This window comes from Salminus brasiliensis, chromosome 16, assembly GCF_030463535.1.
Source record: "Salminus brasiliensis chromosome 16, fSalBra1.hap2, whole genome shotgun sequence".
In the NCBI taxonomy this organism is placed as follows: Eukaryota; Metazoa; Chordata; class Actinopteri; order Characiformes; family Bryconidae; genus Salminus; species Salminus brasiliensis.
This window is the reverse complement of record NC_132893.1, coordinates 30,190,080-30,217,987: the sequence shown is the minus strand read 5'-3', so window position 1 is coordinate 30,217,987 and position 27,908 is coordinate 30,190,080. Positions and strand designations below refer to the sequence as shown.

At 41.3% G+C, this 27,908-nt stretch overlaps 2 protein-coding genes across 3 annotated transcripts; one reads left to right on the top strand and one right to left on the bottom strand.

Annotated features, from left to right (window-relative positions):
* The first annotated feature begins 117 nt into the window (after positions 1–117).
* trappc13 (trafficking protein particle complex subunit 13) lies at positions 118–15,677 on the top strand. 2 transcript variants are annotated; one of them, XM_072658300.1, is made up of 13 exons: positions 118–203; positions 3,462–3,530; positions 4,761–4,860; positions 6,321–6,405; positions 7,836–7,963; positions 8,211–8,283; positions 9,559–9,603; positions 10,025–10,042; positions 11,984–12,117; positions 13,302–13,503; positions 13,590–13,690; positions 13,786–13,933; positions 14,998–15,677. In XM_072658300.1, the coding sequence occupies exons 1-13, from the start codon at positions 119–121 to the stop codon at positions 15,103–15,105; spliced, it is 1,296 nt and encodes a 431-aa protein (XP_072514401.1). In that variant the 5' UTR covers position 118; the 3' UTR covers positions 15,106–15,677. The 2 variants fall into 2 exon arrangements, with proteins under 2 accessions (XP_072514401.1, XP_072514402.1); XM_072658301.1 differs by lacking the exon at positions 10,025–10,042.
* On the bottom strand, positions 15,485–27,568 carry sgtb (small glutamine rich tetratricopeptide repeat co-chaperone beta). The gene is made up of 12 exons (XM_072658302.1): positions 27,501–27,568; positions 26,023–26,137; positions 24,825–24,928; positions 23,970–24,045; positions 23,690–23,789; positions 23,417–23,521; positions 23,138–23,276; positions 22,319–22,381; positions 21,233–21,270; positions 19,787–19,870; positions 18,612–18,734; positions 15,485–17,621 (listed from the first exon to the last, which is right to left on the bottom strand). The coding sequence occupies exons 2-11, from the start codon at positions 26,120–26,122 to the stop codon at positions 18,623–18,625; spliced, it is 921 nt and encodes a 306-aa protein (XP_072514403.1). The 5' UTR covers positions 26,123–26,137; positions 27,501–27,568; the 3' UTR covers positions 15,485–17,621; positions 18,612–18,622.
* Between the last annotated feature and the right edge of the window lie 340 nt (positions 27,569–27,908).

The following is a 27,908-nucleotide window of genomic DNA, read 5'->3' as shown; positions in this document are numbered from 1 at the left end:
ATTATATTATATTATATTATATTTTGTAAATAACAAAGCAAAGCAAATGCATTGAAGCCTCCTCTACGGCTTTTAGTGAAAACGCGTTTTGTCCCTCCCTGCTCTCCATCCTCAGCTGATGCAGGCGAAAGGTCAGTCGGGTTTACCATCAGCCAAGATGGATGTGAATCAGGCTAAACAGGAGCATCTTTTGGCTCTGAAAGGTACAGATTCAGCGCTCAGTCTGCTTCATGAACACTTCAGCTGCATGTTAACATTTAGCCTATGCCGCTGTTTTTACCTGCACGGTGAATTCAGACGGTGTTAGTGGGGAAATCGCTGTCACCGCTGCTTGTTATTCGAACTCTCCGTTCCACCTTAAATGGTGCAGTAGTGACATTCTAGCGCCTGCGGCGCTAGAATGTCACTACTGCACCATTTAAGGTGGAACGGAGAGTTCGAATAACAAGCAGCTGCAACTTGGGAATGTCAGCTCCAAGATCGCTTTTAGCCACAAATGTCGATTAACACGGTGTAAGAAAAGCACTTAGGACAATTCTACGACTATTTAAATGTATATTAGTTCTAAAATAATGAAATTTAGCTATTATGGCTTTACTAAAGCCTGTTTTTTCTGCAGGGCTGGGCGAATCGATACCACAATATCGATACTTTTTAATATGTTATAATTTTGACAATCAACTCCAGGCGTTTTTTCTACAAAGCAAACTAATCAGACTATCTTTTTATGAAAATGAATGCTGGTAAAAAAAAAAAAAAAAAAAAAAAAAAAAAAATATATATATATATATATATATATATATATATATATATATATATATATATATATATATATATATATATGACTTGCAAATGTATAGTACTCAGGCTCAGCGGTTCGAGCGCCGGGATATCAATAACAGGGTTGTGGGTTCGATTCCCGGGCTCGGCAAGCTGCCACTGTTGGGCCCTTGAGCAAGGCCCTTTACCCTCTCTGCTCCCCGGGTGCTGGAGTTGGCTGCCCACCGCTCTGGGTGTGTGTGTGTGTACTCACTGCCCCTAACACATGTGTGTGTGTGTGTGAGAGTGTGTGTTCACTACCAGATGGGTTAAATGTGGAGGACACATTTCGCTGTACAGTGACAAATACATGCACCTTTACCTTAACAAGAAATCTTCAGTAATATAGCAATATCGACCGATATTTAGACCTGGTATTGCTTGCCGTTGGATATTCGTGGCCTAGTCGGTCACACAATCCTGTGTAGCGTTGGGTAATTTTACCATTCATATATTATAGTATTATTGAGCATTACAGGGACGTAACTGCAATCTGTATACATACCGTCAGCTAAACGTCCAGCTCTACTGGAGTTCAGTAAAGTCGTAGCTACTCCTCTGTCCGATGCTGATCATTTTTTACTAGGGATGCACCGATCCGACTTTTTCAGTTCCGATACCGATACAGATTCATAAACTTTGCATATCGGTCGATACCCGATACCGATCCGATACCATTGTTGAATTAATAAACCGAATACCTCACCATGTGGGAGAGACTTAAGGCATCAGGATTGACGAACGCATTACTTTACTAACTTTGTAAAACAAGCAGACTTATCCAGAGCGACTTACAAGGTTCTCGTATTACAGAGGAGGGCCAATGTAGTGTTAGGAGTCTTGCCCAAGGACTCTATTGGTGTAGCACAGCACAGTCACCCAGACTGGGATGTGAACCCCAGTCTCCCACGTGGTGTGGTAGCTCACTGGCAGGTAGTGGTGTTACCTGTTGCGCCACACCAACCAAATATAACAAATTAACATAGATATAAATGTACTAAATTGCTGTTTATTTGTCACTAAAATAAGCAATTGTGAAGGACACAGCATTTAAATTCAAAATAAAAAAGGAGTCATATTCGTAAAATATATAAAAAGTAAATATTTAGCGTAAACAGTAATTCAAAGTAAAATCTAGCAGCTGAACCTGAGAATAAATAAGTAACTTGGTCAAATATAAACAAGCAAACATTTAGTGCAGTCTCACACCAACAAATTAAAGTGAAAGGATTGGTTCCATGGATCGGCCTAATTATCCGATACCCGATCCAGCTAATTTTGTTAATATTGGGACCGATATCCGATCCTAGTATTGGATCGATGCATCTTGATTTTTTACAGGGGTTATCTGCTGATTCCGATATTATTCCATGGTGCATCCCTACAGTTTCATTGCACTGTTTTGATCATCCTTTCTTTTGATTTGCAATACTGTATTGAAATCGTGATCTTAGATGTGACATTAGACCCAGATGGGCATCCACATCTCCTAGTTTTAGCTCTAAGCACTTAAGCCAGACCCGGCTCTCCACTACCCTGCTGCTCGCTGTCCTGCTTTAGGGCCTTGCATTGATTCATCCTCTCCTCTGTTTATCTGCATAGACGTCAACATCTCGCTCACATTTTCATCTTGTATGGCTTTGATGGCACATTTGCCATTTTTCTCTAAATTCAGTTTTGTTTTATCGTTGTTTTTATTCCTGTTTTGCTTATTGTTATTATCCGGGGTCAACATGAGAAGGATGGCTTTCTCTTTTGAGTCTTGGTTCCGCTCAAGGTTTCTTCCTCTTAATCCGAGGGAGTTTTCCCTTGCCACTGTCGCCACTAGCTTGCTCAAAAGAGGCTCGGAACCGGATGCAGCCCAGATGCAGCACAGTTTGCTAAATGTTAAATATAGTCATTTGTAATTTGATAGTATGTATTTTGATATTCCACCGCTGGCTCTTTTTTTATTCATTACAACTTAGCAGAAGTCAAAAAAACTATTGTAAGATTTTGTACATTGTGAAAGAACCTCAGTGTAAGAACTGGAATTTATTAGACTCTTTTGGATCATTTTGGCTTAAAATAAAGATAACACTTTCAACAGTACAAGTAAAAAAAAAAAAGGATCAACATATTTGGTGTCTTTTAAAGGTTGCAAGTATGAGGGCTTCTTTTGTTTTGAGTGTGTCAGGACAAGTGTGTAATTACTGTAGGTTCAGGATTCATGTCTGTTGTGTTGTGGAAAATGTGGTATGGTAGTCTAAATCTGCGGTTAGAGCGCCGGGATATCGATAACAGGGTTGTGGGTTCGATTCCGGGGCTCGGCAAGCTGCCACTGTTGGGCCCTTGAGCAAGGCCCTTTACCCTCTGTGCTCCCCGGGCGCTGGAGTTGGCTGCCCACCGCTCTGGGTGTGTGTGTGTACTCACTGCCCCTAACACATGTGTGTGTGAGTGTGTGTTCACTACCAGATGGGTTAAATGCGGAGGACACATTTCGCTGTACAGTGACAAATACGTGCACCTTTACCTTTACCTTTACCTTTAAATGGCTAATTGTGTGTTTCTACAGCCCAGACTCTTTTTTTTAGATTTTACAAATTTACAGTTTGCATCTGTATATTTTGCTAACATATTAAAATGTACAATTTGTTTTCTAGTGATGCGGCTGACCAAACCCACACTGTTCACTAATATGCCTGTGACCTGTGAGGACCGAGACCTTCCAGGTAAGAAAGAACAACTGCATTGTCATTGGCATCATACTAATACACTTAGAGTACAGTATAGCACAATGAAATTCTTTCCCTCGCATAACCCAGCTTAGAAAGCCATGCTGATGTGCTCCTGGAACAGAGAGGTTTAGAAGACTGACTCAGGGGCATAACTGCGGCAGTTGAGCACACCTAGGTATCAAAACCTGTAATCCTGTAATCAGTACTCCAGTGCTCTAACCATCGAGCCTCCACTGCTCTATTAGTATACTGTAGTTGTCAACTCTAGTTTATATTGGTGACCCTTTTTCTGTGTAATATATAAATATAATATAATACATATCATATGAGACAGGCAGAGAGAATCTACACCTTCATAATGTCTATAATAATTACAGTAATAAAAATTAACGCTTGTATTTTGGAAAGCAATGATAAAGACAAGCAGTTGGCCCTACAATCTCTATACGAGATTGAGTGATTTCATTACAACCGCTAGGAGGTGTGACATATTTATCTTTTATATTTGACACCACACTTAACTACTTTTATTGCCTGTTAGCGAAATTGGAATGAAACCTCTGGTATGACTGTAGCCCAGAATATAACCTGCAGACCCAACAAGAATTTATAATGTTTGTTTTCTCTCTTGCCACAGTCCAGCACCTCTGAAACACAATATTCAGCCATTAACGGCACTGTTCCAGAGCCATATGTCATCGCGACACTTCTTCGTAGACCCTCTATTTATATGAGGGGGCAAAATGAGAGTGGGGCATATTCCACTATAAATCAAGATGAACCAGGAGAACATGATAGTGGAAAGATAAAGTAAATGGAGTGGGTTTGAAGCCAGCCTTGTCTCATGCTATGCCTGCTACTGTTTTCTTTAATTTAGTAATTGCAGACTTCGGCTAAATGTATACTGTAACTTATATAGGTCGTAAATTGTCCAGACCTTGCCTTTGACATCATATCAAATGACTTTGCCATACTATACAGTTTAACTGTGTCAGCCTGTCACTCACTGGGCAAAGCTCTGCAATGTTGGCCGCTGATCAGACCTGAAATTCTCTGAATGTAGAGAGCCATATCTTTTTCCTCTACCATAAATCAGTTTAAGGTTCTGGCCTACTTAAGTCACTATTCAGAATCATTAATCAGATAAAGGTTTGGCCCCTGTTGTAAGTGTATTCCTTTGACTCAGACCAGATCTTATTTACCCTAACCTCCGTTTATCTCCAGGTGACCTGTTCAGTCGTCTCATGAGGGAAGATCCATCTACTATTAAAGGGGCAGAGACCTTGATGCTTGGGGAGATGCTCACGCTGCCACAGAATTTTGGGTAAAAGATTTCTGTGCATATTGATTTAGAAATAATATTAAGATTAAATTGATTGGTGGTTGTTTACCAGTCAGACAACAGTACCATTACTGCTTCTGCAGTTCTGCCCTTGGCATTAAAGCCTTTGTTTGTACACTTGCAATCAAAATGATTCAACCCTCATTGCAAACTTTCAGCTGTTATTTATTATTTCAGCTGTTGCAATAAACCAATCAAACAAGACCAATTTGAATAACCCGGCACAACTAATAGAACAGTGCTTTCTCCAAATTCAACACAGAGTATCACTTTAATGATGACTGCAGTCTCACAATTATTTGAGACTTTTGCTGTTATGACCTGCTGCAAACATGATGTATAGCCATACACCAGCTTCTGGCAGCAGTCCTAAGGAATCTTAGCCCATTCTTCATGGGCGCTGTCCTCCAATTGACGAATATTCTTAGGTTTGCTGCTGCAACCACCTTCTTCAAATCCCACCAAAGGTTTTTAATGGGGTTCAAGTTTGTAAATGTAGCATTTTTGGGTTGAATAATTTAAAGTGCAACTGTATTATACTCATATTTTGGTCTTTGGATTAAACCTACTTTAATTTGTGTACAACAGACTAAAATGAATCAAAATAATATTACTAAAAGTAGACCAAATCAATCAGATTTATGACAAACATAAAAAAAAAATATTTTACTTTTATTAAATTTACGTTTTGATGTTATTGCTGGTAATTTGTGCAGAAAATCAAGGGAAATGTAGTTAGTGAAACCACAACATCTCAGTCTCTTGAATTAAAAAAGAAAAAAATGTAAACAGTAGCATAGATTCATATTTTTTTATTATACTGTATATTAAAATCATCACAAGCAATTATACAGCATGCTATTATAAAAATAATGAAGTCACATAACTAATCTTGGGAAGGACATAAGTGCACTACACTGCTCTAGTAAGGTGAATTATAAGATTTCTTATGAAAAATACGAGATAACTCCAATTTCAGTCAGCAATAATGTTTTTAATTATGAGAATTGTCTGCATTAACATGCCTGTAGTAACTGCATAATGTTGAAGTGCTGTCAGTCTGAATGTGTTCAGACAGTGTACAGATCTTATTTCGCACAATTCCTCATAATCAACTTTAATAATTCATAATTAAATTAGATCAAATTAAGTTAATCAGTTAGATGTCATTTATGAGATCTCATTTTGATTAAACAGCAGCGTTCTCCAGAAGAGCGTCATGGGGAGATTTGTCCACCAATTGATTTGGGGTCGTTTGTTTTGTGTCAGACCTATGGAGGGTGTTCTGTAAAATTTTTTCCCACTTTTAGTCTAGCCTGGGCTTCGCCTGTGTCTGGTAACCTAGCCCCTTTAAGTCTGTCCTTGTATTCTGAAGCTGTTCTTGCCCACAGCGTCTATTTCAGCTTCTCTCAGTATGTGCACTCTCTCTTTCTCCTGCACAGAAATATTTTTCTTGGCGAGACCTTCTCGAGTTATATCAGCGTGCACAATGACAGCAGCCAAGTGGTCAAAGACATCCTAGTAAAGGTAAGAACAAAGGCAATACACAGCAGGGCTGCATGATGTGGACAAGACTTTAGTATTCTGATTATATTGCTACATAGTTTGATTGCAATTGGCCTCAATATACTGGCTATTAGCCATGTACTGGAAGATTGGGAGGCATTATTTTGACCCAAATATAATTAATTGGATTAAATTACCAACTTGGTTCTTTAAAGTTTCCACAGAAACACTTTGGAACTGGGGATTAGTCTGGATGCTAACAGAACCGTGGTCTTTTTTTTTTTAACATATTTAAACATCTGGACATTTAATCTTCATTTTAACAGTATTAAGTGATGGAGGTAACATAACTAAATAAACACATACAACTGAAGAAATTATAATTACAAAATTGAAAAAATAAATAAAAATATTTAAGAAGAAAAGTGAAGGATAGAAACAGAACAGAAAGTGAGGACAAAGTTAGGACACTCCCACATTTATTACTACTTAAATGCCTAAAAAGGGCAGTGCATCAGCTGTAGACACAGTAGTTGAGCACAAGAACATCATACCAACTGTAAATCATGAAGGTGGAAATGTCATACTTTGGGGCAGTTGTGTTGCAGCAGGGCCTGGCAAGCTCTCCATAATCGAGTCCACTATGAATTCTTTATTGTATTAGAGGGTGCTTGGGGACAGTATGAGAATATCTGTCCAAAAGGTGGACCATGCAACATGACAATGACCAAAAACATTTCAATAAATGAACTAAAGTTGGCTTAACGGAAATAAATGGAACGTCTGAGCCTGGATCTTAACCCCTTAAATGGCCTGTGGCCCCTTAGTCTGCCAAAAGTGTTATTACAAACTTCTGTTACCAAAGAATAGCCCCACCAGTTTGTATAGAAGACCCCGTAGTTACTGAATATAAGTGTGTAATACGCCCCGCGGTGTTAATTCTTTTGAGATGCTGTGGGTAATTTACATGCAAGAAAACCCTTAAGCGTCACACAGCTGAAAGAATTCTGCATGGAGGAGTGGGAAAAAGCTTCTCCCCGTTCAATGTCAGAGATTGGTAGAACGTTTTAGGACATGTGTAATTGGGGTTATTTCAGCCAATGGGGAATTATCAGCTAGTAGGGAATAGGTTGTCCCAACATTTTACTCAGTAGGAATTGAATCCTTACAAACATTGTTCAATGATCAATTTCTTTTTGCTGTTTTTGCAAAGGTAATGCAATTACATTACATTAACAGTATCTATAGATATAGTTCCCATATTTCCAAGGGAAGAGCTAAATATTTTTAAATAAATTTTTCTTGCACATTGTAGCCTTTTGTAAAATCAGCAGTACAAATGTTAAAATCACAATAACAGTTTTACAATATATATTTTGGGCAGCCTTGAGCAAAGTACTGAAACACATTTACATGCTCATAACTGGCCAACTGTGCTTTACTGTGGGCAGGCTGACCTGCAGACCAGCTCTCAGAGGTTAAACCTGTCTGCGTCAAACTCTGCCGTCTCAGAGCTCAAACCCGAGTGCTGCATCGATGATGTCATCCACCATGAAGTCAAGGAGATCGGAACCCACATGTAAGACAAGTTGTAACACTGTAATAGATAGTAATAAAACATTGTAATTAATGCTGGAAATGCTTAAGTAATAAAGCTAGCAGGAAACGCAGATCGTAATCCTGCCACAATTTTGGAACCCATACTGAAAAGCACCTGCTGCTCTTGGTGGATTGGTGTTGAAGCCTTAAACGCCTACAGATGTTACTGTTACTTTGCTATACAATTACATAGGCATGTCATTTTCACTGAGTGTTTTATCTTCCAGTCTGGTTTGTGCGGTCAGCTACACCACTCAGTCAGGGGACAAACTGTACTTTAGGAAGTTTTTCAAATTTCAGGTATGTACAGCTCGTTCTTTCTGTAACCCCTTAAACAGCCTAACCCACCAGTGGGCCCCACAGTTTGTACAGAGGTAGCACCTTAGTGTGTAATAAGACTTTCTGCATTAGGTGGTCAACTGGATTGTGTTTAATAGAGAAATATGACACAGGGTATTACAATGGCATATACAGTGAGGAAAATAAGTATTTGAACACCCTGCGACTTTGCAAGTTCTCCTACTTAGAAATCATGGAGGTGTCTGATATTTTCATCTTGGGTACACGTCCACTGTGAAAAATTCCGGAAATCACAATGTATGATTTTTTAATAATTTATTTGTGTGTTACTGCTGCAAATAAGTATTTGAACACCTGTGAAAATCAATGTTAATATTTGGTATAGTAACCTTTGTTTGCAATTACAGAGGTCAAACTGCTTGGCAATTGTCCCGTAGCCCTTTCCAGCCTTGTGGAGGTCTACAATTTTGTCTCTGGTGTCTTTGGACAGCTCTTTGGTCTTAGCCATGTTAGTAGTTGGAGTCTTACTGATTGTGTGGGATGGACAGGTGTCTGTATGCAGCTAACGACCTCAAACAGGTGCTTCTAATTTAGAATAATAAGTGGAGTGGAGGTGGACTTTTTAGAGGCGGACTAACAGGTCTTTGAGGGCCAGAATCTTTGCTGATTGGCAGGTGTTCAAATACTTATTTGCAGCAGTAACACACAAATAATTATTTAAAAATCATCCATTGTGATTTCTGATTTTTTTTAAGATTATGTCTCTCACAGTGGACATGTACCAAAGAAAAATTTCAGACCCCTCCATGATTTTTAAGTGGGAGAACTTGCAAAGTCGCAGGGTGTTCAAATACTTATTTTCCTCACTGTATATCTGCCTCATACCCAGCGACCATTGTGCCGTCCATCATATTGCACTGCAGAAAATAAGACTGTAGATGTAGAGGTCAGTCCACAGCTCTCACTCTTAAACAATGTCGCAGGGTGTTGTCAGAGCGGGCGGTAATTAACACCAGTGCTTCACATTTTAGAAGACGAGTGATCTCTCTGACTGCTTTACAAAACCAAAGAAAGAGTTGGGGATTAGATCAGACACACTTTGCAAGGCTGCAGTTACCAACAGAATGACTAAATAGAGTGAGAGCTGAATTGATTGTTTCAGTGGTGGACGTTCTTTGGGGTGTAAACCTCATAATATATCACTTCTGTATGGATTCTAAAGAGCGAGAATCAGACATCAGCTCATCTTTCAGTTTGAATTCTATTTTAAACCAGGTTCTGAAGCCTCTGGATGTGAAGACCAAATTCTACAATGCCGAGGTAAGCTTGTGTTTATGTCTCATCTATATCTATCCAGTATCTAGATTGTAAATACCCATACACAACAACCCTGTCCTAATTGCTTTTAGTAGCACTTCTGCACCTGTCCACATATTTTTCATTTTCTGTTCTTTTGACACACCATTTAACCTGCATTTATGCTCCAATTACAGTCCCTAAATGTATTTGCAGAAGAGCTGTGCTTGTAGAATATCCATCTTATTTTATCATCCATTATATTTTGCTTTGTAATGGTCGTGGTTCTGTTTCATTACTCCTATCCTTGCACATGTAGCAGTTTTTGGGTTTAGTTCAGCAGTATTGTTACCATGCTTGGAGAAGAACACATTTTGACATTTGCATTTTTCTTAAGCATGTAACCCTCACATTTCTAATGTTTGTGTTTTATTTTCTCCATTAGAGTGACCTCAGTTCTGTGGTAATTTCTTTCCTTTCTCATTGCACAGTTCCTTTTTTTGCAGCCTAATTAATTTCCTTTTCCCTCTCTGTGGAGCCAATAAAACAAGCAAAGGGAAAACAACAAAAGTCCTAATGTCCAGAATGTGAAGTGAACATCAGTCGAGACAGTTTCTTGAAATGGCTCTTTTGTTGTTTTCCCTTTTTCACCTCTCAGTGCTTCTGCTCTCTTGCTATCTCATCTTATAAATGCAATCGTGTGGCTACGGAACTAAATCAGCTCGACATGGGGAAACCACTAAACCTGACTGGGTGTGCAGCTAAATCAGCTACAGTGGGTTTGCTATCAAATCAGTGCAGCAGTATAAATTGCTTAATGTTGGTTGATTGGGGAATGTCGTCAGACTAAATCAACAGTACATATTTACACATTATAGATGAGTGCAGATGTTTTGATAGATGTCAATCAAAAATATGTTGTTTTTTTTGGGGGGGGGCAAATTTCTGCATAAATATATGGTTAATATGTAAATTAAGTCACTTAGATGGGTTTGATGTGAAACACTCTATTCTAAAGAAATGTTCACAGTGGACCAGATGCTTCCTGATGCCTGAAACATTGGTGTCTGATAGTTTTGAGAGATCTGGTCTTTTTGAATCCATTTAAAGTATTATAGTGAAATTAAAGTGATGTTGGTTGGTGAGGGTTAGGATCAGGGTATTAGGTTGAGGTTAAAGGGCCAGGGTTAGTATTAGGGTTTTGGTTGAGGTTAAGGTTAGGATTAGGGTTTATCTTGAGGTTAAGGGGCTAGGGTAAGGGTTAGAATTAGGTTTTGGGTTGAGGGTAAGGTTTGGGTTAGGGCCAGGATAAGTGTTGGGAATAGTCCCAGGGTTAGGGTTAAGAAGTAAGATATTACATCTACTTGATGAAACAGATTGACTGTAAATCTACTGAGTGTCAGAAATGCATCAGAACATCTGTAAGATTTTGTATTCAGATGCTTAATTGCTGTTACTGATACTCTGTTGAGAGTTTTTTTTTAATTATCTATAAAGGACCACTCCAAATAAGGTTACCATTTTCATTGCTTTTCGTAAAAATAATATATTTTGACTGGAAATTTAGGACTTTATTGGTTTACAGTAAAACAACTGGCTGCAGAATCTGTGGAAATGTCATTTGGAATTCAGAGGAAAGGGGGCATTTTGCAAAGTACTGTATTTTTGTGTTTGGAAAAGATGCTGTTTCACATCAAAACACACTGAATACTTTGTTTACATCTTAAACCAGAATGTACAATTAAAAAAAATAATAATAATAATATAAAATAAGCAGCACAGTATATATTAACACAGATAAAGTACAGCATTGTTGACTGGGATTTTTACCATTGAAGGTTTTATTCAATTAATTATTTTCTCCCTTCCTTTCTGGTTGATTGTGCTTGGCCTGAAATTGTGCTTTATGCTGAACCAATAACAACAGTTCTCTCAAAGGTCTGATTTTTCTCAGTTCATCTCCAGACTTCAAATTGCAGGCATGAACTAACCTCAGCTGGTAATGCCTGTCCAGTGCAGTTCATACTAATCCATCTCTCTGACATTAACAGGGCTTCAGCTGCTTTATTCTGGCCTGGAACTTGATTTTGAAATCGTCTGATATTCATAACGAAGACTTTATTGCATTTCTTGTAATGCACATTTCAGCCTCCAGCATCATACGGATGCTGTGTTCAGGCTGGGTTTTGGCTTTCATATAAATTGATACCCATCGTTCTCTGAGAGGCTTTAATTTCACACTGTGGATTTTTTACATAACCCACCAGAACATGGTGCCCCAAAGCACAACGATGAAACTGTCTGACATTCAAAATCAACGAGAGGCCAAATGAAGTAGCTATGATTAGTCTCCCTGCGTTGCACAATAGTCCAGACCAGCTAAGATGACTTTTACCTCCTGCAGACAGATGAGGTTTTCTTGGAGGCGCAGATCCAGAACATCACCACGTCTCCAATGTTCATGGAGAAAGTGTCTCTGGAACCTTCCATGATGTACAACGTTACCGAACTCAACACAGTGACTTCAGGAAAGGAGAAGTAAAGGCTTTATTGTCTTTTACTGTGAGAATTACTGCAATTATTGAGAAATCTAGAAACACTTGGCAGCAGTTTTTTGCCTCCATATTGGTTTTAATTATGTTATTATGGTATACTGATATAGTTATGTCATTTACATTCTAGTAACTGCCTGGGATACCATAGCAAATATCTAGCAACACCTATTGGGTTGGAGGTGTATATTGTCTAGAACGTTGTTTCTCAACCCTGGTCCTGGGGCCACCCTGAACACACACCCTGCAACTCTGAAAGGCTTGGTAATGAGCCGATTAGTTGAATTAGGTGTGTTTGGGGCAGGGAAGGCACTAAATGTGGAGAGCAGAGTGCCTCCAGGACTAGGGTTGAGAAACACTGCTCCATCCATTATTTTGGGATGAGTTGGGGAGTTTGGGATGAGGTGGGTGGTGATCATCCAACATCCTGACCTCACTATTGCTCTTGTTGGTGATCGCAATCAAATCCTCAGATCCTCACAGCAGGTATCCTCAATATAGTAGAAACCCTTATTCCCTCTTTTTTCACCCTTGATTACAAAAGAAACAATAAACTAGCAGGTGTCCAAAAACATTTGTCCATGTAGTGTAAAAACCACCTTAGATACTATAGCAACTATCTTGCAACTACTTACTTAGCAACAGCCTAGCAACCACTATGCAACATTATAGCAAACAGGTAGCTATATGATAGCAGTTACCTTGCAATCACTTAGCAACACCTTCGCATACTACTTGCAACATCACTTTGAATACTATAGCAACCCATGGCAACCACCTTGAATACAATAGCAACTGCCAAACAACCACCTAGCAAGACCCTAGCAACCACTAAGCAATTGCATAGCGTTCGTTTAACAACATCATTGCAATTACATGGAATACTATAGCGGCCACCTTGCAACACCACGGCAACCACCTAGAAAAAACAGCCTCACCCTTTTGACCAGGCAACAGGCTTAAGCTGCACACATCATTGTTACATTGTCCATCTTTTCCCTGTTTCTGATACTGTAACACTCATATGTAAATGACCTCTGCTCTGATTGGCTACCCTGTATTGTACCTCATTCCGGGGCTTATCTGCTGAAGGCTGAATATAGACTGTGTGGATTAATTTGACTCTTAACACTTGCTTTCTTTTCATTAACTCGTTTTGCTTGCTAATAGCGGTGAATCGACCTTTGGGAAGATGTCGTACCTGCAGCCGATGGACACACGGCAGTACCTGTACTGCCTGAAGCCCAAGCCAGAGTTTGCGGAGAAGGCTGGGGTCATTAAAGGGGTGACAGTAATAGGCAAACTGGACATTGTGTGGAAGACCAACCTAGGGGAGAGAGGCCGGCTACAGACGAGCCAGCTGCAGAGAATGGTACATCCTGCTGGAGGACCTGCTTTTACAGTTGGACCTAAAAACCTACTGACTTACTTATGAAGCTATTTCCCTTCTTACCGCAGGCTCCTGGTTACGGGGACGTGCGGCTCTCGCTCGAGTTCATTCCAGACACAGTGAACCTCGAGGAACCTTTTGACATCACCTGTAAAATCACTAACTGCAGGTATGGCCAATCGATTTACCCTTGGTGGATCTCATAGTTGTGACGCTGGTGTTAAGCATGAACATGAGTAAACCAGCTGCATGTCCGTTTCCCAGCGAGCGAACCATGGACTTGGTGCTGGAGATGTGCAACACCAGGTCCGTGCACTGGTGTGGTGTGTCCGGAAGACAGCTAGGCAAACTGAGCCCCAGTGCCTCACTCTCCATCCCCCTCAAACTCCTGTCCTCCGTCCAGGGCCTACAGGTAACAACCAGCTTCAGCCATATGTTTAACTGTGTTCGCAGCTTCTTCAGCCAATATTTTCTTGCTAGTAGACATCAGTCAGCTACACTATATGGACAAAAGTATTGGGACACCTGCTTATTCATTGTCTTTTCTGAAATCAAGGTGATTTTTAAAGAAATTTGGTAAAGTTTTGTGAGGATTTGATTGCATTCAGGATATTGGATGAACACCATCCCATCTTATCCCAGAAGTATTTCAGAGAACACAGTTCCACTGTTCCACAGCTCAATGCTGGAGGCTTTATGCCCCTCTAACCCACGCCTGGCATTAGATATCATGGTGCCAATAGGTTCATGTTGATCTGCTCCAGAGAGTTCTGTTCTATTGGCAGTACTTCTCTACAGGAACTAGACAAGCTGTGTGCGCATCTTTGCACATCTGTGCCTGCAATGGGTTCAACTTCAGGTGACCCAATACATTCATTAGAAGGGGTGTCCACAAACATTTGGACATATGGTTTAGTTCCACGATTGTCGGAAGTCAAATTTCAGTTCCTTATTCCATCCATTTGATTATTCCTAAATTGTTCCTCATAGCAATGCTCCGAAATCTAGTAGGCGGCCTTTGCTGGACATTAGAGACAGGATAAACTCTTCTTTTATTATTATTATATTAATAATAATATAATCATCATTATCATTTTTAATACCCTTGATTTTAGAAGAAACAATTAATGAGCAGTAGTCCCAATACGTTTGTCCATATAGTGTAGCTCCTGTACAAAAGTAAGCAAATGTCTGACACCAAACCTGTCTGTCTGTCAGTCTGTCTGTCTTTCCATTCTATTTTTGCTGTTTGTAATTTTTTGACTGAGTGTGAATCTGGCAGTTGTTATTTACATTGTGTCAGACGTTCATGATGAATGGACCAATAGTACATTGACTTTCATTGAAAGTTAATAAGGTTTTGGGAAGATTTTTGTCAGACAGTGACCATATATGTAGCCCCTCTACCTGTTTACTGCACATGGTGTATACGTGTTTGTTTTATGCAGATGCTGATCTGTTCTCCTTTCATTTCAGAGTATATCTGGCCTGAGGCTCACCGATACGTTCCTAAAAAGAACGTACGAGTACGACGACATCGCGCAGGTGTGTGTGGTGTGCCCCTACCTGAGCCCAGAAAGCTGAAGCTTCTCCCCTCCTGCACTTTAACGCTATTCTTATGCTATTATATCTGAAAGGACCAAGCTCTGTGCTCCATCTTACCACTTTTTACACTATGAAGTGATCATGTTTTAGAATGTTATTTTAAAGCCCTTCATTTTAAGTGTCTTCATTCACATGTGAATAAACGAGCTAACTTACAACGACAGGCTTGTATAAGTAACCCAACACCCTGACACACACACTTCCATATCAGCTAATACAGAAGGCTTAACAGAGGGAAGGAGGTTCATATTCTGTAATATATATACAAATATGCAAGAGAAGCACTCCTTCCATGGTCACTCAGATCATGCTGAATTAAGCATTTTTTAGTCATCAGCGATTTCAAGACACATTTATTTGTTTGTTTGTTTTTGTTCTTTTATTTTTCCAGACAAACATTAAAGCGCTTAGTGTTTACACGCAGTTTCTCTTAAGCTTAAATTACACATCTGACTACAAATATCAGATCATGGAGCATGCAGAAAAAATTAGGCTGAGAGACTAATGCTCATTCCTGCCACATTATTTGTTCCCTCATTGTGAAATAAATAAACGGTGGAATTCCAGTGAAGCTAAAGTCACATATATGAACAGGTTTCTCTTAAATCATTCACAAAATGTTTCATTTGTTCCTAAAATGAACATAAAGTGCAGTAAAACGGATCACTTAATATGTTAAAATTCCTCGTATACCAAGGACTAAGACCATGACCCAAAGATAAACGATCGATAGGCACGAAATCAATAATGAATCATTGAATGTTAAAATGGAATTGACACACGCTCGACCCTGATGTGTCGCCGCCAGGCGTAGCCGTGAAAAGAGCAGAGGACTGGCACATAAACCTACGCACGAATATAGAGAAGCACGAAAGATCACCAGCCTGCTGTGTTGGATGGTGGTTCTCTCTGAGTACAGTTAGTTAAAGGATGGTTTATCTCCTTGCACACACCACCAGCTACGAACTCTCACGCTTGAGGAACCTTTCACACTGCTTCACTTTCCACAGTGTTTTAAAGGGCCCATATTCTCACTTCCTGTGTGTTTGTGGAATGTACCATAAAATGTGGCATTTACAAAGGTTATGGCACGTTAAAGCAGCATTATGTGAGAACTGGTGTTTTTTGCTCCTGTGCTCCCCCTACAGTTGAGGAGTGTAATTCACTTTTACACCACTGCAGTAAATACAATCATGCAGGGACAGCTGTATAGGTGCATTTGTTGACAAGCTGAGAGATACAGAACTGGTATCTGAGGGTAAAGAAGCATGTGGACTGAGGCGGTAGAATAAAATTACAGGATTTTTGACTAATATTTGTCTAATTACCAGCGAAACATGGTTCAGGAGAGAGGTTTTGTGCTGCTCCACCACAGTTCCATAGTGCAGTAGCAGCGTTCTGGCCTGGGAATGATTGAGATAGGGAGAGGGGTGTCTCTGTCATTGCTACTCTGGGCTGGAACGCTGCTACTGCACTATGAAACTTTAGTGGAGCTGCACGAGACTTCTTGCCAGATCTGCGTAACCCCATATTTGTGTCATATTTGTGTAGAACCCTGTAATATTACTCTACCACCTCAGTCCACATGCTTCTTTACCTTCAGATGCCAGCTGTCCATGAGGGCGGTGCGACACAGCAAGTCTTTATATTCTACCAATCTGGCTTCGTACAGACCTGGGAAAGAATACATTTCATCTACCATCTGCCTGTGCCCACCCATCCTCGTTTCTATTGGTTGACGTCAGAATCAGGGTGTCTTTCTCAGCATTTAGGCACGTTTGTAGTCCAACAGAGCTGAATGCAGCACCCTAACTGAAGTGCACTGGGGGACTGCGCTCCTGATGCCACATCAGACTGTAGTATGTAGGCACCCCCAGCTTGTCCAGAAATGCATGTGTAAAGCATGTCCTTAAAACTGGTATTACACTTCCTGACGATAGGGGGAGCCTAGGAGCAAGAAATATCAACCCTCCATAATGCTGCTTTAACGTGGATAGGTGGCTATATGTAAATGTTTTCATGGTTGTGAAATCACAAACATGACAACTCACAAAACGGGCTTCATTTCCATACGTGGACGGCGGAGTGAAGAGCATGTTTTGAAAATATATCTGTGTTTAAATACAAATTAAATGCAAGGAACTGTTGGGTGTTTTTTATGATATGGACCCTTTAAATGATCTGAACATCTCCCACATTATTCCACCAAATTCCTAAAATACTGCTTAGATCCTTCCAACATTGGAACGCCATAAACAGCAGGGCAGTGGTGGGGGAAGTGGTGTAGTGTGAAAGGAGCTTCAGACTTGTTTCCTCTGCCTCCCTCCCGGACGGAAGCCCCAGTCCCTGTAAAGTGCCTTGGCCCCATTTTCCCTCTCCTCACTCCAGCTCTGCCAGTGCTCAGATTTGAAAGAATGGGTGTAGAGATTGCATTCACGACTTTCTTTCTCCGCTTCCTCCACCCGCCTCGCCTCGGTTCTTCCTCTCATGTGGTCCTGCAAGGAGAAATACAGGACAAATGAAAAGGGCATCAAAAGACTCCTAAACCAGTCACTGTCACTACACTGCACTACACAGCAACAGTGTGCACAGCCAAGAATCTCATTCAGCCTCCCGCATTTACACCACGTTTTCAACGCTGGAGTGACATAATGAGCAAAGACATGCTTGTTGTTTAAAATGTGCCTCTGTAGATTTGCACTGGAGCTACATGGCTAATGCCAGTAGATACAGTACGGTGCTTAAGGGTTTTGGGCACCTGAGCACATTATTTAAAAGGGCTTCTCTCAGCATTAAGAGAGTTGTACTGTAAAACCTCCAGATCTTATTAGAACAGATGCAGGTGAACATAAATCCAGTAAAAAGGAGCAAGAGCTTCTCATTTTGAAGAAAGTAGTGAGATCTTGTGAGCTAGTCTGAAGAACAGAGCTCGGTTCCTCCAGGTCTCTCCTGGACGCCCCCTCCAGTCCAGCCAGCACAGCGTGGAGGATGTGTTCAACTCCATCAGCAGCAGCAGCAGCAGCAGCAGCTCACCTGATTTACCATCAATAAGCCCTGATTTACCACCAAACCAGGTGTTGATATGAGGAGAACTCTAAATAATACTAGACTGAGAACACATGAGGAGAGCTTTGGGGATGTTCTAATGAACACAGTACTACGTTATTAGACTAATATTCTAATATTTATTCTAATATTAGTGTTTGACTGAGGTTATATATACATATACATGCTGATTAGCTTTTTCTATTCAAATTATCCATAGGTGACTGAAGGCAGGTGACTTGGCACAGTGCCATAATGTCTAGACTTGCTTATGTGGTTTCTGACACTGTATGGTGCAGTGTTATCTATAAACATGGACAGAACTACAGACATAAGCAAGACTATTAGACATTAGAGTTTCTATTAATATTAAGAGTTTCAGAAGTGTCTGTACTGTGTGTGTGTGTGTGTGTGTGTGTGTGTGCTGAGCTGGGCCAGACCTGTGGAATGATCAGGAATGCTCCTCAGCACTGCCGCTGAAAGAGCGGCTCCGGATGTGGTTCCTCAGCTGCTCAATCAGTTCTGGGTTCTGCTGCTGGATCTGCTGGGCAAACTGCTGACCCCTGAGGCAGACAGATAGAGAGAGAGAGATGGGCGTATACCTCCCAGGAATACCAGTCTCATTTGAGAAAGCTTACAGGAACAGTTCAGCATAAAACCAAACCTGCACAACTTTCCTCCTATCCCAAATACAACCGATCAGCCAAGACACTGGAGCTAAACGATAAGGACAAAAGTATTGGGACACCTGCTTCTTTATTGTTTCTTCTGAAACCATCTTTTGTTGGAGTAACTGTCTCTACTGTCCAGGGAATGAAGGCTTTCTACGAGAGTTTGGAGCACTGCTGTGAGGAGTTGATTGCATTTAGCAAAAAGGATGAAATACAGAACTGAAATTTGACTCATAATAGTGGGACTACACCATATGCCCACATGTTTGTGGACACCCCTTCTAATGAATATATTGCCATTTAAAGTTGCACCCATTGCTGACACAGATGTGCAAATGCAGACAAACACATGACTTGTCTAGTTCCTGTAGATAATGCCCTGTAAAATACTGCCAATAGAATAGGACTCCCTGGAGCAGATTAACATAAACCTATTGGTACCATGCAGTGCAACTGTGTTCTCTGGAATGAAGGATGGTGCTCCATCAGTACTTTTGGGATGAAATGGCAAGTTGGGGATGAGGTGGGGTGGTGGTCCTCCAACATCCTGACCTCACTAATGCTCTTGTCGCTGAATGCAATCAAATCCTCACAGCAGTGCTACTCCAAAATCTAGTAGAAAGCCTTCTTCCCTGGACAGCAGCGACAGTTACTCCAACAAAATCAGGATAAACTCTTTTTAAAAGCCTTGATTTCAGAAGAAACAATAAAAAAGCAGGTGTCCCAATACTTCTGTCCATTTAGTATGTTTGTTCTTATGTTAACATTAGGCTACATGCGGCTACTGTTTTTATTACGCAACCTACTTCAGTTTGTTTCTGTGAGCTACAAGTGGTTTGGGGAGACTACATTAATAAGGACTGGGTGTGGGAAACACTGCGTTACTGTAACCATATGTACAGCTTTTAGTGCTGTAGTACAGACATGGCAATGTAGGTGCTTACGCTTCAATGAGGCTGGATATATCCGACAGGCCTCCAACCCCTGCTGCTGGCCCTCCAACGGCGTTTGACATCATTCCTGACATTCTGCCAGAGAGAGCATGACAGGAGGAAAACACATTGCAGAATTCCCAGGTTGCTTTACATCTATGACTGCCGGTAAGCAGACCCTGAGGCATCTGAGCGATGGTAGTTGAGCAATACAATTTAATGCTGACGAAGTAATGTCTACTATTTCTAAAACTACAGTCAGGTCCATAAGTATTTGGACAGCAAGACAATTATTGTAGTTTTGCGTCTGTATACTACCTATACTACCTACTTTGAAATAAGGCAATCTTTCAGCGTTAATTCGAGGGGTTTACCAACAACGTTAAGTTAAACGTTTAGGAATTATAGCCAATTTCTACAGTCTGTTCATTTGCAGAAGCTCAAAAGTAATTGGACTGCTTGGAGTTGGCATGGTGGCACTGCAGGTAGTGCTTGTGTCTCACAGCTCCAGGGGCCTGGGCCAGTGGGTTCAATCTTCACTCTGGTCACTGTCGGTGAGGAGTCTGGTGTGTTCTCTCCGGGTTGGCGTGGGTTTCCTCCCGCCTCCCAAAAACACACATGGTAGGTGAACTTTGCTACACTAAACTGGCCCTGGGTGGTTGTGTGGGGTACCTTGTGATGGACTGGCGACCTGTCCAGGGGGTATTCCGGCCTTGCGTCCAATAATGCCGGTTAAGCTGCCGTGACCCTGGCCAGAAAGAAGCGCATAAGAAGATGGATGGATGGAATACTTGCAACCTGCCTGAAGTCTGGAACCCTTGGACATCACCAAACGCTGAGTATCATCTGCTGAGGTGCTTGGCCAGGCCTTCAGATGCTGCTTGTTTGCTCAGCTGGGTTGAGATCAGGTGACTGAGTCCTCCATTTAGGAATAGTACATTTCTTGGCTTTTGAAGGTCTCAAGTTACTTCAGGATTCATCCTGTTACTTTTAGTGGCAGTCTGCAGCCGGAGCCTGAGAGAGCACAACTGGTAGGTGAGGCTCACTCCCCTTATCATTCCCAGCATGATGCTGGCCTGCACAGGCGTCTATTAGATGATGTATCAGAGCTGGGGACCAGGTGCTTTCCCCCGAGCGTGTTGGCTGTCCAGTGCTGATGCATTAGTGATGAAGCATATGCTAGTATTCACCCTCCCAGTGCTGGGAGGTTTGCAAGTGATGGGGGTGAATCTTAAACAGTGGATTGGGCAATTGTGGATAAAATTAAGTAAAAAAAACAATTTAATCACATCATAATTGCTTCATTCTGAATCCATTGAAGCTGTGTACTGAAAAAATATGCACCTGTCCAAATACTTATGGATCTGACTATATGTGTAACATAATCCGTATTCTAGATGAGTTAAAAAATAGATTATTAAACATTAATAAGCAAAGACGTCAGCATGCTGCACTTACAGTTGCTGCACCTGCTGGTTTTGCATCACGCTGGCCGCCTGTGGAGGAAGAAGGAAAGTATTTGAGGTATTTGAGGTAACTCCACTGTAGACTGTAGATATTTTATTGTGTCCCATGTCTTGTATCATGAAACAACATCTTTGGCTTGAACTAGTTCGAGTCTAGTTATATGCCAAAAGGTCAGCTTTGACTTGGCAGTTCATCTACCAGCATTCTACTGGGTACAATCACCCCATAGATCATTCTTTCAGTAGTCTGGTCACAACTGGACACAGCCTTCCAGTTACATAACACCGCTCTCTATTTATGATGCAACAATGCTGTTTATTCAGACCCAACAACAGCTGTGACTTTCTCCAACCACGCTGAGGATTCCAGAGCTGCCCATTCAAAGACAATGTGCTCCTCGTTATTAAATGCCCGAATTATAATAACAATAATTATAAAACAATAATTACAATATTAACCCTCACTGATACTGTATGTCACTAATCCTGCTGCAGAAGAAAATTGAGGTTCAGTGGGTGAGACAATGCTCCCAGCTTCAGATAGCTGGGTTATTTTAATAATTACACAAATATACATTAAATGGACAAAAGTATTGGGACACTAGCTCTTTCATAGTTTCTTCCAAAATCAAGGCTGTTAAAAAGAGTTGATCCTTCTTTTGTTGGAGTAACTGTCTCTACTGTCCAGGGAAGAAGGGTTTCTACAAGATCTACTTAGAGCATTGATGTTCAAGAGTGTTAGTGAGGTCAGAATGTTGGATGATCACCACACCACCTCATTCCCAACTCCCCAGCTCATCCCAAAGGTGTTAGATGGAGCACCAACTATCATTTCAGAGAACACATTTCTTACACTGCTCCACAACTCAATGCTGGGGGGCTTTACACCCCTCTACCTCATGGCTGGCATTAGGCATAATGGCAATAACTTCATATTTTAAGAGCTTAAGAGTCTACTTTCTTCTGGCAGTACTTCTTTATAGGGACTAGACAAGCTGTGTCAGCACTGGGTGCAACTAAAAGTAGCTGAACGCATTCATTAGAAGGGGTGTCCACAAACACAGCCTACCATTCTTACCATGCTAATGAAGGCTGGATTGTTGATGAGGCTAGCCATGTCAAAACCCAGTCCTGCGGCTGTCTGTGGACACAAATTACAAACAATAAACATAAAATGAATGAACTATATGTAATCTTTAATGGCTGTTATGACCCTGTGTGTCTCCTCTTGGCTGCTAGTGGAATAGATATGGCTACAAGGTGGGAGGTGCAGTGATTAGGGGATGCACCTGGGGTAAATGGGGACATGCCGGTTTCTAAGAGACTTGAGACGTAGCAGTGGTGTTCTCGCTCAGATCCAGGTTAGACTCCCAGGAGAGATGGTAGATGTTGGCTCTCAAGGTATAGTTTGGATTGTTTAATATTGACCATCTGGCCACCTTAATTTTAATCTCTGCAGGAGATACTGTGTTTTGTCACTTATTTCATATGGTCTCAGTTGCAGAGCCCGAAGACCCTAGATGGCCTCGGATCAAGAGTGATGATCCATATCCACCAAAGACAACTGACTCTTAACTCGCTTTTGATAGCCATCAATAAAGTTAATTGTATCTATATCTATTCATGGGGGGTTTTCCCTTTTATATGTTGCAGCCTTCTACAGGCCGGCTGTAACATGGCCAATAGCCGATTTGAAGTAAAAAAAAAAATAAAATAAAAAATAAATAACCAACAAAAAACAAAACCGATAACTTAGCAAAAAGGATAACTTGATGCTAATATTATTGTTTAGCTTTTTATCATATATAAAATATATTTTTAATGTTTTATCATAAAAAATGATCTTATTTTCTGAATTATCTTGGATACATTCAGGATTAGAGACTGTTCTACTCACAGGACTCGATGCTTCCTTCTTTTTCTGCTCAGCGACCTTCAAGTTGGATTTGTAGGTGTCGTTTTCAGGATCTAGTACCAGTGCCTTCTTAAAGTAAGAGATGGCCTCTGGATACTTGCTCATGGACGTCAGGGCCAGTCTTCAAACCCAAAAAGAATCCGTTGGTGCATGGCATATTAAATAAAGCACTATTACTACAAGTCTATATTCTAGTCGCTGTATGCTGTGCACTCTTTAACTACATAATAAATCTATACTAATATAATTACAGCTGCTCACCCCATTCTTCCGTAGGCCTTGCTGTATGTCGGATCGATAGCTATCGCCCGCTCGCAGTCTCCAGTAGCTTCTGTGTAATTTCCCAGTTTACTGTGTGCTGCAGCCCTAAGAACAAAGAAAAAACCCAGCATTTTGTAGAGAAATTTAAATCAATATTAATGAAACATCATCTAAACCTTTCTCTAGCTCTGATATTTTTCTTTGAGACAAAGTCTAATCCTAAGTATTCCAGATTCTGGCCATGAAGCTCTGGTTTCTGTGAGTTTCTCCCACCTGTTGCAGTAGTACACAGCATTTCTTTGGTCCAGATGGATGGCTTTTGTATAGCACTCCACAGCGCAGCTGTAATTCTCCTCCTTCATGTGATTGTTCCCTGATGATCAATGAAATGTACGAAGGAAATCTGTTTATTGTACCTGCTTAACTTATGCAGTACTGGCCACACATGTTTGCATCGTGATTTACATTCCTACATTACACACCTATCTAGAACACCAGAACCTGACTACTCACTGAGTTCTCGCATTCAGAAAATAAAGTGAGCACCACGTACCTTCATTCTTCAGCTGCTCAGCCCTCTCTATGTCCTCCGGAGAGGGAGACGTCTCTTGTGATGCCACAATATCATTCTGTAGATTCAGATATGAGAATATGCACATGTGATCATACAATGTGAGCTTTACAACTGTGATATATACAATGTAAACAGTCATATCAGAATATTATGACCACCCCTGGTTTGGAATGAACTTGGCCCTAATCTAGGTAGATATAATCCTAATGTGTATCTGTATCCACAGGTATGTACACAACAAATATCACATATCAGCATCTGCCCACAAATCCCATATATACGTACACCCCTACTAATACACACACTCTCCTCCCCTCCATGTCCATTCTCTGACCACTTTATGAGCTCCGCCTGCCTTACAGCTCCTCTACTGAGGTGTACAATTACAAACTGTAGCCCATCCGTTGCTGTACAAATGATCAGACCCCCTCTACCCCATTCATTATTGGTCAGCATCTGGCTTGGGGACAGCAGACCAGGTATTATCTGGGTGGTGGAGTGGACTGTTTTCAGCACAGCAGATCCAATGGTATGGTAGGTTTTTACATACATCAGTGGCACTGCTAAGATGTATCCATGCAAGATCAGCTCTGTGGCCAGTCACTAACCACTAATGGAGGACTAGAGGATGGCTAACACAATCTGTGCATTGACAGATGGGCTACAGCCTCTGTATACTGTACACCAGCAAAGTGTAAATACAAGGTACAAGGTAGGTAGGTGTTTCTCCTAAACTGGCCACTGAGTGAGTATGAGCATGTGATGTAGTTTTGAGTAAATGTGGTGTTAAGCGTTTATGCTAATTATATGTAGGATGAGATATGTGTCGTTTACCTTAAGAAGGGAGTTCAGAAAGATCTCTCTGAGGGGCTGTGGAGCTGCAAGGTGACAGTCACTCGAGCTGATCTTAAAGGTGGTCTCCAGACATTGTATTGCAACTATTACAGGAAGACAAGAAACACCTGTGAGGTCTTCTTCTGGACACACAGCACTTAGGCACCAAAGTAAATTGTTAATCTCAGCAGTAAGTGAGTCTGTGCATGCAAAAACACCATATACAGTTCTGTAAATACACTCATGAACATGAATAGGGCCGAATGATTGACAATGTTCTACTTCAATAGAAAAAAAAACTTTGCAGGGTTTTCTGAAATTGACACAGGGTTAATATTTTACACAGAGGGTCAAACAAAGGGTCAAACACCCACTTATGTGATTATTTCATTGCTGCTGACAGTTCCAAAAAGTAGTTTAACCTGCCAAGGTCTCCTAACTTCCTGTAAGTGATCATAAACCACTGACTAATGCTGGTACCTGGCACTGTGCTCTCATACAAAAGGGATTTGGGTGCGTCCCAGTTGCGTTTTAAGAACCATCAAGCCACAGGCCTACCATGGACTGGAAGCTGCTGGAACACCAGTATCCTTGTCTAGAGTCAATCGGGTTTTACATCAATTTGGACTGAGAAGTTGCCTTCCAAAAAAAGAAGCCCCTGCTCTAAAGAAATAAACAGGAAAAAGAAATAGAATTCCTCTCTGGAGGAAATGTTTACGGTCAGATGAGACAAAGATGTTTGGAGGAGTGAAGATGAGGCATCCAACCCCAAGAACACTGTGTACCAACTGTTAAGCATGGTGGGGGTAGCATCATGGTATGGGGATGTTCTGAAACCTGTACACTGCATACAGAAGATGTATATTTTTGTAAAAATGACGTCTGACTGCAACTGGACTATTAGAACAAATAATAATGAACATTAACATAGACCTGAACCTGGAAGCACTCCTGATTCAACTTAATGAAGCACTGATTAGTCAAACCAGGTGTTGGGTTGGATCTGAAGAGACGAGATGATGTTAGATCTGTCTTCTTACTCTGACAAATCTGATAAATATGAGACTGGAGACTCAAAGCTCCAGTTTACAGGGTTCAGATCCAAGGTCACAAAGGCTCAAAGGCTCAGGGTCTTCAGGCTCAATAGTAGCTGCCACTTTTTTTGACCTGCAATGTTTAAAACATGAGTCTGGCCTACCTTCGAGGCTTTCCTGTTCATCTGAATTTAGTGAGCCGCGGTGTGTCTGGTCTCTGAGGAACTGCACTATGGAATACGCCAGCCGCTTTTCCACTGCCATTTTGTCTGTGAAGAACTGAAAGCAAAAGGTTTTCAGACGAGATGAGACTCCAATGAAGACGACTTTTCATTAAACAGCCGAGTCTTGCAATTTTGATCAGAATCAGTCTGGAGCACATATTTATTTCTCCTTGGACACATTTGAGAGGCTTTGCGAACCAGAAACTGCCATAGTTTGTGGAACCTGAATTAAGGGGGTCATTTTTCCAGAAAAAGGTGAACGTTTGTTAACGATTCTCCTGCTTAAGGCCAGTTATAAGACAACTATGTCCTCCATAGGGCAATTCTTCTCTGATACATGCAAAGCCAGCCACCTCCACTGCCATTGCCACTGCTCTTCTCAAGCCGCAGGTCTCTAGCACCACTGCATCATCTAACAGACGCCTGTGCCGGCCAGCATTGCTACCCACCCGGAGAGGGCACAGAGAGTTGTGCTCTCCTGGACTCTGGCTGCTGATGGCAAAGCGGCATGGCTTAAAGAGAGTCTGACAGTTGACTGATTAGTGTCTGATGAATGTAGGCTCATACCGACCACAAATTACCCGGATTGCTCCGACATGAAATTATCCTGTTACCCCAGAACTATTCTCAGTACTACCCTGTGACCCCTGCTTGTCTTGTCTGGCTCTCCATGGCCTTATTTATATCCCAGGTTATATCTTAGGTTCCACATAAGCATGCTAAACAAGCATGCTATAGTTATCCCAAAGTTTCCAAATAGGCCTCCGGTCATAACTCTGGCCCACAATGCATACGTGCACAAACTGCATGCTGCCCAATGCATAACTGCATGCATAATGCAGCAAGCAGTTGCAGTTAATTACATAACAGCTAAATGAATCACAGGCTTCATGTCTCTAAAGCAGAGCAATGGCCAGAATAGCACGTATTATTACAATGATATGAAGACCCCCCACCCCAACCCCCACCCCACCCCACCCCCCCCACCCCCCCATGCCAAATCACCTAATACTGTATTTCTACGTCCTCTGGATAACAAAAGCTACACATATGATGCAGTTATGTGATGTAATGCTAACTGGGCAATAGGGGTTTTGTCCACTGCCCCATGCCACTGCACATCCAGGCCATAATAAACAGCGCACTACACATTCAGATATTCCTGAATATACACACACACACATACACACACACACACACACACACACACACACACACAGCAGATCACGCTTATAGTGCAAACACGCGCACTGGCTTCTGAACAGCCCTGTCCGTCTTTGCTAAAGGCGTCTGAGAAGCGACCGGCCCACGGCGGTCAACACCCCCCCCCCTCTCCCCCGCTGACCCATTTGAGGGTCCCTGATTTAAGATGGCTAGTAATTGCTGTGTTGTTGGTGGTGCTGCACCCGCCCTCCTACCTGCACAAATCGCCAGCAGAGCGAAACCCACCACAGCGTCACAACAGTCCAAGCTAGAGCGAATCTCGTCAGTGCGCCTGCGCGAAAGAGGGACGATTCAAGCTTGATTCTGTTCACTGCGTTCGATCCGATTCACTGATTCACCGATCCATTGATTCACAAGTCTGCGTTGTTGTGATCCCATGAATGAATTCGGTTCAGCGAGTGAATCTGATGTCGAGTCAAATCACTGTTCTTGTCACAACACTCTTTAACACAGGTGTTATCCAGTAAAACACACAATACATACAATCATATAAATATAAGGAGAAAATAAGGATCCAAAAATAACATAGAATAAAAAGAAAAACATAAAAAATAAAAATACCATATATACAGAGGCAATAAAATAACTATTATATATATACA

What these genes read in the sequence shown, in the direction of transcription:
- trappc13 (XM_072658300.1), top strand. Translation starts at nt 119, where the DNA reads ATGCAGGCGAAAGGTCAGTCGGGTTTACCATCAGCCAAGATGGATGTG. An exon ending in GCATCTTTTGGCTCTGAAAG is followed by an intron (nt 204 to 3,461) that starts GTACAGATTCAG and finishes TTTGTTTTCTAG; the next exon opens with TGATGCGGCTGACCAAACCC. An exon ending in TGAGGACCGAGACCTTCCAG is followed by an intron (nt 3,531 to 4,760) that starts GTAAGAAAGAAC and finishes GTTTATCTCCAG; the next exon opens with GTGACCTGTTCAGTCGTCTC.
- sgtb (XM_072658302.1), bottom strand. Translation starts at nt 26,122, where the DNA reads ATGGCAGTGGAAAAGCGGCTGGCGTATTCCATAGTGCAGTTCCTCAGA. An exon ending in TTCTGAACTCCCTTCTTAAG is followed by an intron (nt 24,046 to 24,824) that starts GTAAACGACACA and finishes CTGAATCTACAG; the next exon opens with AATGATATTGTGGCATCACA. An exon ending in ATCCAGCCTTCATTAGCATG is followed by an intron (nt 21,271 to 22,318) that starts GTAAGAATGGTA and finishes CTTCCTCCACAG; the next exon opens with GCGGCCAGCGTGATGCAAAA.